This window comes from Bombus fervidus, chromosome 11 (genome assembly GCF_041682495.2).
Source record: "Bombus fervidus isolate BK054 chromosome 11, iyBomFerv1, whole genome shotgun sequence".
In the NCBI taxonomy this organism is placed as follows: domain Eukaryota; kingdom Metazoa; phylum Arthropoda; class Insecta; order Hymenoptera; family Apidae; genus Bombus; species Bombus fervidus.
Window position 1 is genome coordinate 12,816,844 of NC_091527.1, and position 15,012 is coordinate 12,831,855.

The following is a 15,012-nucleotide window of genomic DNA, read 5'->3' on the forward strand; positions in this document are numbered from 1 at the left end:
AGCGGTGGTAAAGCGATTTCAGGAATCATCGAAGGTGGCCTCTTCGGTGACACGCGAGAAAACGTTCCTCCGTCTGCCAAACAATTGACGCCCGGCGTTCGATGCCAGCGCTTCACGCCAGTCGAGACTCTTTGGAATGCTTAATTTATAGCACGACTGTTCGCGGCAAGTAATAAAGCAACCTTCTAGGCGTCAAGTGTGTCCCTTCGTACGATCGCCCAAACATTCTAAACTAAACGTCACAGCCGTGACACGAACAGCCGTGTCAGTAGCGATCGCTAACAAGTACAATCACGACAAGCTTCTTATTATATACAAAGCCACATTTTTTAGCGATTTAGAAACATGCGTCTCGTATAACAATACACACATCGTTATTAATATAACACTATACACGTTACAAAGCATATCCAAATGTTTTTGATCAATCGATTATGGAGGTATAGTCGTATGATATAGAACGCGTGCAAATATACTTACGGACAGCCGTGGTTACGTTGAGAGGTTCGAGTCTCTTGAACGGTTTACTAATTTCTTGCGTTGTAGGTGCTACAGTTGTACTTACTGGATATCATCCCATATTCATGCAACATCGACGCAAAATATTATGATAAGTAATAAAATAATAAATGTAAGACAAAAGCATGATAATCATGGTATAATTCAAGAGTGTGAAAAAAAAATGAATCGATTAAAGCAATTCGATAACGATACGGTAATACAAAAAAAAAAAAAAAGAAAGAAAATGTAAACATGCTTCGTTAAAATTTTGTATTCGTATTTAAATCGTAAGCGTTATTCCTATCGTAATGTACCATGCATTACCCTCCTAACTTTGATTTCATTCTTTCGACTTCAGCGTATCAATGCATGCGTATCAAATTAATGCGTGTAATTTACGAACAAATAATCGGCATCATCGGTATCGCTTACCTTTTTCCACGCACATCAAACCGTCCGGTAACAATCTTAGGCCGTCCGGACAAGCGCAACTAAGAAGAGGCGATTTCGAATTAATTCTTGGTGCTGGTAAACACAAATGACTGCAATGACCATTCACAGCCTGACATTGATTCATTCCGTCTGGTTGTCTGTACGGATGATATACGTGAACGACCATTGGATATTTCAGAGTTCGAAGAGACGTAACAGCTTCGACCGATTGACCAGTAAATTTATTTGCTTTAAATATCGCCTCCTTATCCCAGTCGGTCCAATAAACGTAGTCTTCGAACGTCGTGATACTGAAGGGATGCCTCAATACTTCCGGAGAATAGAGAACCGTTCGTACACCTGAACCATCGTAATTACACGATCCAATTATATTTAACTTTGCGTCTACCCAGTATATTTTCTTGCCAATTAAGTCCAGAGTCAACCCATTTGGCCACTGTACGTCATTGTCGACTATCACCTGCAAACGATAAGCCCGTTGTTTCAGAAACTTTACTCTTATATTTGCGACCTGCTCTGAAAGTATTTAATTAACTTTTGTCTTAAAAGGTCGAAGAAAAAATGAACTTTCTCAGTAGGAGGGAATTTTGAAAATTTTATCCAGTACTACTGTTTAATCTTATTATTTTATCAATCATTACGATATATTTAGAAAGAGATTAGAGATTAAAATATATATATGTATAGAGAGAGAGAGAGAGTTTGAGAAAAATTCGATATACGCGTATTATTATATAAAGCAAAGATGCTTATAGTCGTACGATCGCAACACGTTAAATTATAATCGAATAACAGGTTCGTTCTCTCTTCGATCTTATTACGGATCTACCGTTCGATGAGATCCATCCATGCCCGCTTTTTCTATGCGAGCTTCGTCGCTCCAATCGGTCCAAAACATCCATCCCTCCAGTGGATTCAAAGCTATCGCTCTAGGTTCTTGTACCCGATCTCGAATCAACGTCTTCCTCATATTACCCTCGAAATTAGCCAGTTCTATGGTACTCTTCTTAGAATCGGTCCAATAAATATGACTATATATCCAATCAACGGCAAGACCATCCGACGTTGTTAAACCATCGTCGATTACGACTGTACGCTCGTTGCCTTCGTCTATCGGAGCTCTAAACAATGATAACGATAACGGATATGTGAGTAACAACAAAGTGTTTTTTACAGGAAAGGAGACGCAAAGATGCGCAGCAGAATGCACACCATGTACGTAGGCGAGAAACGCGATTTTATTTGTACGTAAAGGAAGAATTCAAAAATTCGACACGTTGCGTCGATCAACGCCATATCGAAAAGATGTTTGCGTTTGATGTTAAAGTTAAATACGTGTCTTTGTCGTTCTTTTAAATTCGATTCATCGTTGCTTACTTATAGATCTTCTTTTCGCTGCTGTCGCTCCAGAAGATCATACCGGTGCGAAAAACGAAATCCAAGGCCGCGGCCATTTTCGTGTCTTTCACTATATTCGTCATCTCCAAACGATCCAGCGCCACTTTTCTTATATCGTGCCTTCTGGTAAAGAGCAGACTGGCGTGACCTTCCGCCGCCTTGCAACGAGTATGGTTCCTGGGATCTTTAAGGTAACCCGGGGCACAGCTGCACTTGAAACTGCCTTTTTCGTTCAAACAGAACTGAGAACAGCTGCCTGGTTCCAAGCATTCGTCTATATCTGAAGCGGGAAACACCATTTTTTACATTCTTTCTCTTTCGTTGCGACAATTATTTTTGTTCCGTTAGAAAGACTTAAGAAAGAAAAAAAGAAAAGTAAACCATTGTAGTATCGTAGGAGCGTGTTCGTCATTTTCTTATAGAGTTTTGTCAGGTATAACGAGAAGAGGGTTGTAACAAGAGGGAAGATGGTCGTATTCAGGCGAGTGAGAGGATGCGCGTATGTATGACGAGAAAAAGGGAAAAGAGCAAAGTGTCACAGCTTTTCTTCACAGAGCTGTCTTATCGTTGCAAGTAAGAATCATCTGTTGTTGGAGTTATCTTTACTTTGCGAGCTTTCAGTCCGTCCGTCCTTTCTGACCGTTCTGAATCGTTATAACCATTCGTGCGCTGTTCCACGTCAACTGTCATTTACCGCAAGCTTTTATAACTAAGCCGCGGATTTTCACGCATTTATGGGACATTTAAAGGTACAAATAAAAAAGCACAGAACGAAAATGTTACAAGATACCCAAAAGTATAGTATTTAGCGAGGTAAAAGTATAAAGTTGTACCGAGAAGCAAACGAATATAAAAATTGATAACGAACGAATATAAAAAAGTAACGTCCTTATGCGTAAAGCTTATATTTTATTATTCGTATATTGTATCATGAAGATGGAAAATTATTAAAATCATCCACTCTATTGTTGTTGGTGTTTTGGCAATCAATTAGGCTGGGACTGTGTCATGGAAACCGCGTTAACATGCACTTCGATAGACTTAAAAATGCAAAGTAATTGATAATTAACAGCGGGAAATTGCCAATATCGATCGTTACGATTTCAACATCAACGTCGATAACAAAGAACGTGTTTTCGGGAATACTCTTGTCAAGTTACCATCGCAAGTCCTATTGTCAATGAGCCTGTATCCTGCGTTACAATCACACCGAAAGCCGATCGGCAGATCGATGCAAATTTGCGAACATCCACCGTTGTTCTTGGAACACTCGTTCACGCCACAAAGTTCTTCGTTCTCGTCCTCCCAACCGATACAATCACGGTTTTTGTTGCACACGCTGGAAAGAGGGATACACGAGCCCTCGCTACATTCGAATTGCGTCGACGGATCACAAACGGTGGTTTTGCCCGTGCAATTTCTCTCGTCGCTGCCATCTACGCATTCCGTTTTACCGTTGCAATACAAGTGGCCTGAAAAATATTTTTATATATACACGTACGTAGGATAAAATCTCGAAGGAGAAGCGGCGAGAAGCGTGTTTTGCGCGATGATAAATTAATGCCGAATAAAACGGAGGAAAAATAAAGAACGGACAAGTACGGGAGTAACAACTGCTCTGACCGACTTGCTTTCGCCGCAACAAATTCTTCGTTTCCTCGTTCACGCGAAAGTCCACGCGTCTACGGCATAGCATAGTATAGTATACAACGTATAATATATCTTGCGTACATTACCAATAGATATTATTTAGCAGAGTACTATAAGCAAATTTAACACGTTAAAAGTAAAATTACGCTTCGTATCGATCTATGCGCTTTATTTCTCCAAATTAATCATTACAACGTATGTGAAATGCGTTCAACGAATAAACTAAATATTTCATACTATGCTATAGGCAGCGATGCTTTTATATAAACTCTCTGCTCAAAATTAGGATGACTGGTAATTACACGAATTAATCGGGTCATAACGTATCGATTATCTATATTTTACAGAGTACACGGCATACGTTATTTACCAAAACTAATTACGAATATATACGCTAAATGCAGCGTTTACGAATACAATAAACGCTTCGGGCCAACTATAGCCGAAGGATTTTCCTTCTTCGTGAATTTTCTCCTTCGAATCACGATGTCTGGAATTACGAAAAAGGGAAGCTGGTTAAACGTTCTCGTAATTAAGTTTACCTGATATACAATTACGATGATCCCCGCATTGGAATTGATCCGGCCTGCATGTAACGTTGTGACACCGTTTTGGCAACTCGTCGGCTCCGTTGGGGCAGTCTCTTTCACCGTCGCACACCCAGCTTTTGTGTATGCACGTGAAATCGTCGTCGCAGTCGAAGTCTTCGTCCTTGTTGCAATGGCTTGGTCGTTGGCCGTTCGAATACTAAAAAGATTTCATAAATCTTTTACTTTGCGCCATTCCTTTCCTTCGCACGGGTCGCTTCGTAATTTTCTGGACTTTAGGCGGCTCTTTGCGTTTTTGCGAACGTCGATACGCAGAGGATTCAACGAATTGGGAATTAACCGAAGCGAATACGGTCTCACGAGTATGTTAATTTCAAAGATCTCAACGATGACGCGAATGCCGAGCAAATGGTCGATACGCGGTTTTACCTTATTTTCGAGGTATTTGATTCTAATACACGAAATTGTGGAGTTTTAATTAATCGAGATGCAAAGCGAGCCCAGTTTCGCTGGTATGCTAATTAGGAAAGCGGCAACGATGACGAAACTACCTGCGATTGTTGAGATTTTTAGATGCAAGACCGACCGATTTCGCTATATTTCCACATATTTTAGTATAATATAGACAACAAAACGTTACGTTTCTTTGATTTACTCGTTATGCGGTTAAAAGTTAACGGAGCGGAATAAATATTAATCGACCGGTTTTCATAAAAATGCCGCTTCTGGAAGAAATAAAACTATATAGGAAGCGTTAGGAGAGAGAAATGACGCGAATCTACGGACGAACAAATTCGTCCATTCGCGACGTATTCGCGATAAAAGAGCAACCGATAAAGACTATATATCGATCGCATGAAAATAAAATATCCGATCGACGATGTTTTACCTTACATCCAACTTCGTCGATTTTATCTGGACAATCGAAATCACCGTCGCATCTCCATCGAGACGTTATGCAATAATTCTTGGAGCAGGCGAATTCTGACGGACCACAGGTGACCGGTTTGCAATCTTGCTCGTCGCTGCCGTCTCCGCAATCGTCGTCGCTGTCGCATACCCACGTTCTCTGGATACATCGCTTGTTTGCGCACGTAAACTCGTCAGATCGACAAGTGTCGTCTGGAGAAAACGCGTTTTATGTACACGCAAGAAATGGAATAAACAAATAAACAAGGTAAAAACGATCTACGACAAAAGCGATACGACAAACTTCTTTTCAGCGAACCACCCGTATTTTAACACGGATATGAAAGAAACATCTTTAATCTTATTCTTTGACATATTTACCGTTATTTAACATATTTAACGTATCTATTATTCTCTTAATAATTTCGAAATATTTCTTCCAACTCGATCTCTTCGGATAAATTATCGAATATCATAACGTTAAAAATTGTATTGAACAAAGCTTGAGTTTTTCCAATTTTAAAGGATATCGCTTCGTTTTCGCGAAGGGAGGCCGGTGTTTCGCTGAAGAATCCAATGCAAATAACGTGCTCCTTACGTCTATCGTTAACACGTTGGTTTATAGCGTCGCGCAAAAATCTTAGACCATCCGCGTTACCAGTTTCAACGCATTTTAGGAAAGCCTTTCCGCGTGCCACGAAAGATAACAGACGCGAGTTTGTTCAAAAATTATTCGTACCAAGAATCGTAAAGGAAACGAATATTTTAAAAGCTCGATCGATAACAAACTGACCGTCAATTCTTGAGTTTAACGTATAACGAAGATTTGGCAGGTGGTCTAAGGCTTTTACGCGGTAAGTTTAACATTTAAACACGATGCACAACGTCGAAGAAACAAGGGAAAAAACGGGGGAAAAGAGAAGAAAGCAGCAAACGTTGCTTAAACACGTGGAAATACACATATGCAACGGTATCTAAGAACATGGCGCGTGAACATGGATTTTTCGTTCGTACGCGAGTTACCCGACGAAAACGAAATTCGAAGCGTAAAAGACCATCGTAAGGATCAAGAACTTTAGTTACTCGAATTAAATCTAATGTTTTATTCCGCTTTTTTTACGGCAAACACGCCCTGCCCGCCGTGTCGCGAACGCTACGACGTTTAAATTATGCAAGAAGCTATTTGCACTTTCGAGAGGATGTAGCGGAAGGAATAAGTTTCTCGGCATAGTCGCGTAATTAAACGGGATAATTAACCGGTCCTTAATCAACGACAGACCCATACCGCTACTACGACGTTACTTAACATTAAGTGCACGACATAACAGGTAGAAACTACTAGCTTGTTCGTGTATGAGCTTAGAAATCAGGAGCTGAATCGTTCGTTACCCTCGTAGACGAGTTTTATCCGTGTGGATGAAATGGCACGAACGCTACGAACGAAAAATCAAACGTTCCGTGACCAATGTGCTCGCGTAACGTCGATTCTCGCTGAAATAAAGGACGTTTAACTGTCTACAATGACACTCGTGCATACGATCAAACGAAATTTCGTTTCCAACCCTTTGCAGTTATTACGTGGAATTTCTTCTTCTCGATACGATTATCGATTTATCGCCAAGCTTTTTCCTAGTTAAGTGGCAGGCTAACTATCGTAAATCACATCGATGGGAAAAACGGTATTAACTTGCAGATATTTGTACCAACGAATAACGACTATGTAGTTTGCGGAGACTTATGCATATTTATAATTTTATAAAAACAAGCAGAAAGCATAATCGTTATAGCGAGTATTCTATTTTCCATTATATTTCTGCGTACTATCAAGCTCTTTGAACGTTCTACGAATGCGCGACGATCCGCTGTTTATTCCAGGGATTCGAAGTCTTTTATTTCAACATTTTGGTAAAATTAACGAACGTGTCGATATTATACGGGACAGGCAAGAGTATACGGAAATAACGCGATCAAAATATAAACGCTTGTGACACGTTGAAATTGAAAAATCCAAATCAAGCGTATAAAACATTTACGTACAACGTTCTAGAGTTTTCCTGGCAAATAGTAGTATCGGTATATTCTATGACTAAGCAACAAAAAAAAAAAAAAAAAAAGAAAAGAAAAAAAGACAAACAAACAGAAGAAAAAAGCGTAGAAGCTCATAAACGCTGAATTAAAAAGTCAGGGCAAACATATGAAACAACAACGGATTGGTTATTCGATCGATAAAACGTAGAAATGTTATGTCAATGTACACATACTATGCTCTATCGTGTATTCGATAAGATTGAAAGAGGATTATGTATTTATTACATTACGTTATGTTATATTTCTACCAAACAACGATAAAGTATCTTTCGTAGAGTATTAAGCGTAACCGTTTAAACGAAAAAATCGGGATCGGTTAATGGAAAGGTGTCGTTTTCCAACGAGATAACGTTACTTTGTGCATCGATGAAGAACAAGCGAAAGATATCGGATCTTAACTGGAACGTTCACCCCCATCCTGCTTATCAAATTAACACGGATAGGCGACTCCGTGTGTCGTTGGCGAATAGTCGCTAATGACCATGGTAGGCGATGCGACTTTAAAGAAATAATAATTAAAAAAAGAAAAAAAAAAAAGATAAAATAGCTACGTTATTCGTCCTCGACTATCGTCTACTCTCCAAAAATTTCATCTCTGTAAAAGCTTTTTAATGGCAAGGAATCAAATACGTAGAGGCGTGAAAAAGCTATTCGAAAGAATTGATTGCTGAAAAAGGTAAAACGTTCTTCGGCGAGGCAATTACAGAGTTACTCGATAAATGGCAGGAAATCGCTGAAAGAAACGATGCGATCATTCGATAAAATGCTAATTTTGTAAAACTACGTGCAATTTTCTCAAATTTTGTTGCTTTTCCAACGTAATAGAATTAGCAATTGACGTGCCGTTTCGATTTGCACGCGTGTCGGCCACGGCACGATAAGTTCGATCTATCCTATCACGATTCCGATTAACGTCGTTTAAGACGCGTATCAAAAACCAATCCATCGTCGTTTCGTATTTTCGCGTACTTTTAATCTATCAACGGATTAAGAAATTCGTAGATTCGGTAAATACGTGCGACGTACGACGTATGCTTTATAACAGTTCGTTTAGAGTACGAACCATTTTAGGACACGCGTATATTCAGAAATGGTAACTTTCTCGTTTTACCACAAGCACCGCATTTCGAATATTCTGCGCACACATTTTTGCATATCGTACGAATCTTGCGTATTTCTGCAGCTTCGACTCTCGCATAAATGCATAAAAATCCGCAGTACTACTACAAATCGCGTATCGTACGATTCTTTTACCTTTTGCAATAGCATGGAAGCATCGAAATATTTAATATCGCGTTACTATCGCGTCGCTCCGCGTTCCTTCGTATTTTCCGAACGATTCTTCGTGCGGTAACGATCGTACGTATATAACGTTTATAAAGTTTCTTTCAACGGCAAAGGGTCGAATGATAATTCAGCAAGCCACCGAAGAAGCGAGGGAAAAAACGCAACAAAGAGAAATAACTACGGATACGATAGCGTGAACACGATAACGAGACGCGAATCATCGTGACGAAGAAAATGGATCGGGCCGCTGCGGCGAAAAACTCGGCACACTCGTGTATATATGTGTATGTAGCTATACGAAAAGTATAGTTCGTGCAACCTGGCCACGAAGAGTCGGTCGTCCAAAGCTTTGCCAAGGGAAACCAAGCGTTTTTCGGAAGGGAAAAGAGTTTCGCTGACAAATTTGCTCGGGCATGACTCGAGGTTACTCCACGCCGAAGGAAGTTGTATATTTACATGGGAAACACGCTTCCACGATGATATCTCGAGTTAGTTTTTTAAAATTGGACAAATCTCTGCATACGACGTACCTCGAACGATAAAAGAGAAAAAGGCTTGGGAAAGGTTTACGATGAGAAAGAACCGAGCGAAAAAAATACTTTTTTTTGAGAATTTTTTTTCTTTTTTTCTTTTTTAGAATGGAATAGAATAGGATAGCGTTTGGTTACTTAAGGAGATATCTTTTCGTATCTTTGTATCTTATTATCGACTAGTTAACAGGGTCGTTTTTCGAATTAGAACCGTACTCGCGGAACGAAGATTCAACGAAATCGAGATTTCTCAAATTTCCTGGTACAAAGGCCACTTTTACCATCAACTTTACCGTTTAACCGCTTCTCTGGCAACTCGATGATATAGAGATAAATAAATATAAAATACGAGTATAAAAGGGGAAAAGCTGTAATCAGAGTGGTAGCATCGAAGAGGAAAAAGCATTATGTGTAATCCGGCAATCGTGCGGTTGCGCGAGGCGGACTAATTAGCAGAGAATGAAAACGATCCTCGTAATCGTAACAATTACATTTAGAACGTAATAAAAAAAGTAGCAAGGTTGTGGAAGTTGCGTACGTGCGACAATTATTAATTAGAGGGAAGCATGCAACATGCTACTATTACGAAGCACGCGGTGTTCTGTATTAATCCTTAAAATACAGAAGCTAGGTAGTCGCCAGCTTTCGGTTGTTTCGTTCCTCCTCTACTACGTGGACACCGGCGACTCTAACTTTTAATATCCACCCTAATAAACGCGTCGTACGAACAACACCTAACACGATATTAACACTCCATCACGGTCCCCTAACTCGATAATTTTATTTCTCGGTGGGTGGAGAGTTGGAAGTAGAAATTTTCAAAGATTATCTTTAGATACATATTAAGAAAAAAAGAAAAAAAATGCAGAAAAAAATGGGAAGAGTCGAGTTTGAGTTTTAAAGGCAAAGTTTCAATTTTATTGCTTTAGAATAAAAGTAAAATAAATAACAAAGAACGAAAAAAAGTTAACAAAATACGAAGCGCCGACTCTAAATTTTGAAGGCGAAGCTTCAAATATATCGCGATCAGCGCAAAATAAAAATTAGAGAAGAATTTTTATCGGTATAAAAGACGCGAAAGGAGATAGAGAAAGTCGACGTGGAATTGAGTGGCGCTTTTTAGAAACGAAGTAAAAAATCGGAGCGGATTTTTACGAAATTTGCACGATACGATAGATCGAACATGGTCGCGAAACAAGACGGGTAGATACGTGGCTATATAGCGGAAACCAAGTAAGTAATCTAATCGCTCGACGCTTTTACTTTCGCTGTAAACGTAATCCGACATTTTATTTTGACGAATCCAAAGCGACCATATCTAAGGAAAAGAATTTATTAATCACGATAAGTGTACGACACGCGTTCAAACAGTTTGATAGCGCTCTTTCATCATTTCCTCAAATACGAAAAAGCATCGAAACGAACAAATAGCAAAAGCCAAAAGAGAAACGACAGAGATTTTCTAAATACCCAAAAGCTTTTTGGAAAATACAAAGGGACGGAAAAGGAACAAAAAAAAAAAAAAAAAAAAAAAGAGATAGAAGGAAAAACATGCTCGTCACAGACCTTTTTATATTTTAACCCTCGACTGACAGGGCGAAGTACGTGTTACATAACCATCGAAGCGGGACCAATTTGACCTCGATTAAACAAGTTGGCCAAGTGTGCGTTTCAACTAAAATATGTAACCGTACTTATGTTAACGGCCGTTTAACTTGTTAAGAAAACTTTGAACCGTAATAAACGATTAATTTAACTTTCTCGTGCTTTATCCGCGAGCCGAACGATCGGAACGAACGGTTCGAGCCGAAAGTGGAAAATTAACATGGACGTTTCAGAGACAGAGCGTGTTACAGTGGTAAAATCAATAACGGGGCTGTTTTAACTTGGTCGTATCGGTCGAGGGTTAAAGGGTTTAACGCGTTAATCGCCAATATCCTGCTTGATTTAAGATTATCCTTCGTACAACGGGAATCTACGGAATATCTCGTAGTATATACCGTGGAATTGTGTCTCTTTGATCGTGTACACACGATTTAACAGCGCAGAGCTTAGGTTCGAACGTTGCGCGGTTTCGCGTCGCTCGCACGAGCTACCGCGAGATTACTGCCACGGCATAATTCATAGCACGACAGAACGGAAGAAGAGCGTTCGAAAAGGCATAAATGAAAAATAGCGGATCCGATAGTTTCTTTTTCTCTTTTGTACGGCAACTCGATGTAATCGGCAAACGTACAACAAATATTTTATCCCGGTCTAGAAACATGCCCCGAGTGGCACACCTTTCCAAAGTTCACGCGTTTCATCGAAAAACTGACAAATACGAATTTCCTACTGATTTATGCAAAGCCGACCCGGTTCGACTCGGCCCCGCTGCAAAACATTTAATAATTCATTGTTTAGCCAGGCGAATACAGCATTAGCGCATTGAAAATGCATGAAGTTAGAAACACGTATAGATCGCAGTGAACGGATCGGGACAACAATCGCGTTCTAGTACCGAATCTTCTAAACACGACGAACTGAATTTCGATCGAGACGTTCACCGATGATCGTTCTCGAACAGAGAAAGCTTAGACGGGATTTTGGATTAAGTCCTACGGGTTTACCGTCCATTTTTATGCATTTATTTACCATTTTAAAACGCAAATGCGAAAAACTATACGATACATACGTAGCGAATAAGACAATTTCTTACCGAGACTGTACTTTTATCGTTTAATTATATTTTTCAAGATACGAATTTGCATAGAGATCAACGGTCTATTCGTAAGGAATCGTTTGCACTGTTGGGTCACGATTACGATAAATTAAACATCGTTAAAGCTAAACTTTAGATTTTTGGAGACTTTGGTTTTCGAAAGTTCGATCGGTTCTTCTTCCAACACATTTTACAACGTAATGATAATATTTTCTAATTAATGCGTCTATGATAATATTTTCTAATTAGCGCACCGAGGGAAGCGGAATTTTAGGTATTTTACGGTTTTTAAAACTACCGAGTCTATCTAGCAAGGAACGACAGAGAATATCAAAGAGGACGTTCTTTGTCCAATAAACACAGATACATCCGACTTTACGTTATCCTTTCGTAACGGATTTGGAGCAACCGTCGCTGAAATTTAAAGATTACGATAATGCGAAGCAGCACGGCAATTTTTCTAATTGAACATTTCACTACAAACTGAGAAAAATCGATGTACAAACTTTCTTTATTAGGGAAATAAAGATATTTCGTTAAAATGTAACAACATAACGTTATGTAAAGTTAAAATTATGTAATAATAATACGACATTATGTAAACAAAGTAAAAGTAGCTACTTAATATCGTTTGCAGGTTAATCGATTTTACATATTTGATCGTTGATTATGGAAGTTAGCTAAACGTAGTTTGCTCCGGTATCGAAATAAAACGAATCAAATTCACGTATCGATGTAGTTGCGGTGAATAAAGTACGGAAACGGAATTGATTTCAGAGAGTGACACGCCGGCTAAACGAATTTGTCTTTTCACGACCGACGATATTTTGATACCGTCGAAATAAAACGCGTCGTCCTATTCTTCGCAAATATTCCCACCTTACCGGGCGATAAACCGGAATTCGATGTGCGTTCGTTGAACAAAAAATGTCTCGCTCATCCTCGCTTCCCTGTTTGATTATTCTCGTTTGATAATTCTCGCGTACTTCGTATTGCGTATATACGCGATACTGCGCGACTACTTTAACCGATTGAACGATATTTATTTTCGGTAAAACTGCTCTTGAATTGAAACAAGAAAAAGAAAAGAAAAAAACACGACAATCGATAAGACAGTAACGAATAAAAACAGAATGGTATGGAAGATCGAAAGGAGAATTCAGTCTTGTAAGAATTAACACGTTGACTCTTGCTTGTACGTGACGTACGTATTGATTAATAGACTAGATACATCGGTAATATAATAAGTAGCTTGTATCAACGGAATTCGCAACGACGTTGTTTATTCGATTACGAACGAATAGTAAAATTTTAATTCCCGTACCGCAACCACAGAACATATCCGCGCATATCCTGATACTTTAACGGAACGTTTCGTCGTTAGATTCTATATTTCATGTTCGTAGTGGCAAATTTTTATAGTCTATACTACTACTATACTAATACTACCGAATGATAGGAAATTTAATATACTGGAATCTATCAGATACCGCGTAAATGCTACAACAGATACAACGATGTGCAAGCACCTTTCGTAGCCACTACGGCCGATCTATACGTAGCGAACGTAGCGGTGTTAATTCGATCTTTTAAACTTTCGTTTTCTTGCTTATTTTTTAAGCTTGTCTGCCAAAGGAATCGTTAAACGGACGTAAAGTAAGTAAAGTAGAATGGTAAGTAAAAATCAAAGCACGCAATTGGCGATTAACGTGCGCGGATGCGAGAGAAAGCAAACGTTAGGTGAAGAAGCGTAAGCGTAAAATAGAGTGCCCGTGCAGAATCTTACTGCACTCAGCCTCGTCCGAACCGTCCGAACAGTCTGGATGGCCGTCGCACATCCACGCGAGTGCCACGCACTCGCCGTTCCCCGAGTGACACGTGAACTGATCCGCCGTACAATTCTTCGTCCCTACAAGATGACGATCGATTGGATCGTGATTTCCATTCGTGACAAGGTGCCAGCCACACGGCACCGCACTCACGGCCAGAGATCCCGTTTCGCTCTCGCGCGAGTGCACAATGCCATTCGACAAGCTCTATTTTCGTCGAGTGCGAGGAGAGCCGTCTCGAGAAACCGCGAATCGCATCCCCAGGGTCAACCGCGTTTCGCGAAAAATTCAACTCACCGTCGCTTTGTTCGACGCTTAAGGAACGTCGTCCGCGAGATATTTCTTTCCTTTTTTATTTACTTTCGTTTCTTCTATCCTTCCCCATTGCGCAAAGTTTCTCAATTTAAACCGGTCTTAATTTAATTAACCACGTTGAAACACCATTATACCGGTGGAAATTCGTCGTTTCTATCGCTTCGTTCTTATTATTCGTCTTGTTTCGCTCGCTTATGATCAACAATTTGTTCGATACCGAACGAACGCGTTAATGGATTTAAGCTCGGGTCTTGTTGCGAGATGATGTCAGTGGCCGGAGCTTCGATGGTCGACCGTCTATTTTCAACCTAACGTTGTTTTAGTTTCATAGCATTTTCGGCCGAAGAGCGAGAATTTATATCGTTTGAACGTTTGGTTGTAACGAAAGGATAAACGTTACAACACTTTTACATTCGTCGAGGGATTTTCTTTCGTTTCGAGTCTTACGTCGTAAGCCACGATGCGAATATAAATAGCAACGGATTAGCGATAAAATAGAAAACTAGGAAGAAAAATTCGTTTCATCGCGAATCTCTACTCGATAGAGATATCGTAAACGAGAAACTTTTACTTGACTACTAACTTTCGATATAAGACAAATTTCAGATATTTCTATTGATACGCGTACGTGTCTTCTCTATTTCGTATCGCGAGCATTCGGTTCAGAGAACGAAGGTAAGGATGTTCGAAGGATCGTTGGTCCACGATTTCGGCTGATGTTTTCCTTATGCAACTAGCTGCGCGCGTGCAAGCTTTAAAATTATTGCCGAAAGATACGCGTGGCTAACGCGTAATCCAGTAAA

The 15,012-nt window shown here is 39.7% G+C and overlaps 1 protein-coding gene across 8 annotated transcripts in view; it reads right to left on the reverse strand.

The window, feature by feature from the left end:
* The window catches only part of LOC139992275 (low-density lipoprotein receptor), a 64,046-nt gene that overhangs the window by 2,950 nt on the left and 46,084 nt on the right, over window positions 1-15,012 (reverse strand). For 4 of the 8 annotated variants that reach the window (XM_072012979.1, XM_072012981.1, XM_072012983.1 and 1 more), the window contains 8 exons: window positions 13,852-13,974; window positions 5,440-5,672; window positions 4,545-4,749; window positions 3,513-3,824; window positions 2,332-2,632; window positions 1,784-2,075; window positions 934-1,414; window positions 481-564 (listed from right to left, as the gene is read on the reverse strand). In XM_072012979.1, coding sequence (XP_071869080.1) covers window positions 481-564; window positions 934-1,414; window positions 1,784-2,075; window positions 2,332-2,632; window positions 3,513-3,824; window positions 4,545-4,749; window positions 5,440-5,672; window positions 13,852-13,974 — 2,031 coding nt within the window. The remainder of the gene's footprint in view (window positions 1-480; window positions 565-933; window positions 1,415-1,783; window positions 2,076-2,331; window positions 2,633-3,512; window positions 3,825-4,544; window positions 4,750-5,439; window positions 5,673-13,851; window positions 13,975-15,012) is intronic. The other 4 variants (XM_072012985.1, XM_072012982.1, XM_072012986.1 and 1 more) reach the window with 2 other exon arrangements.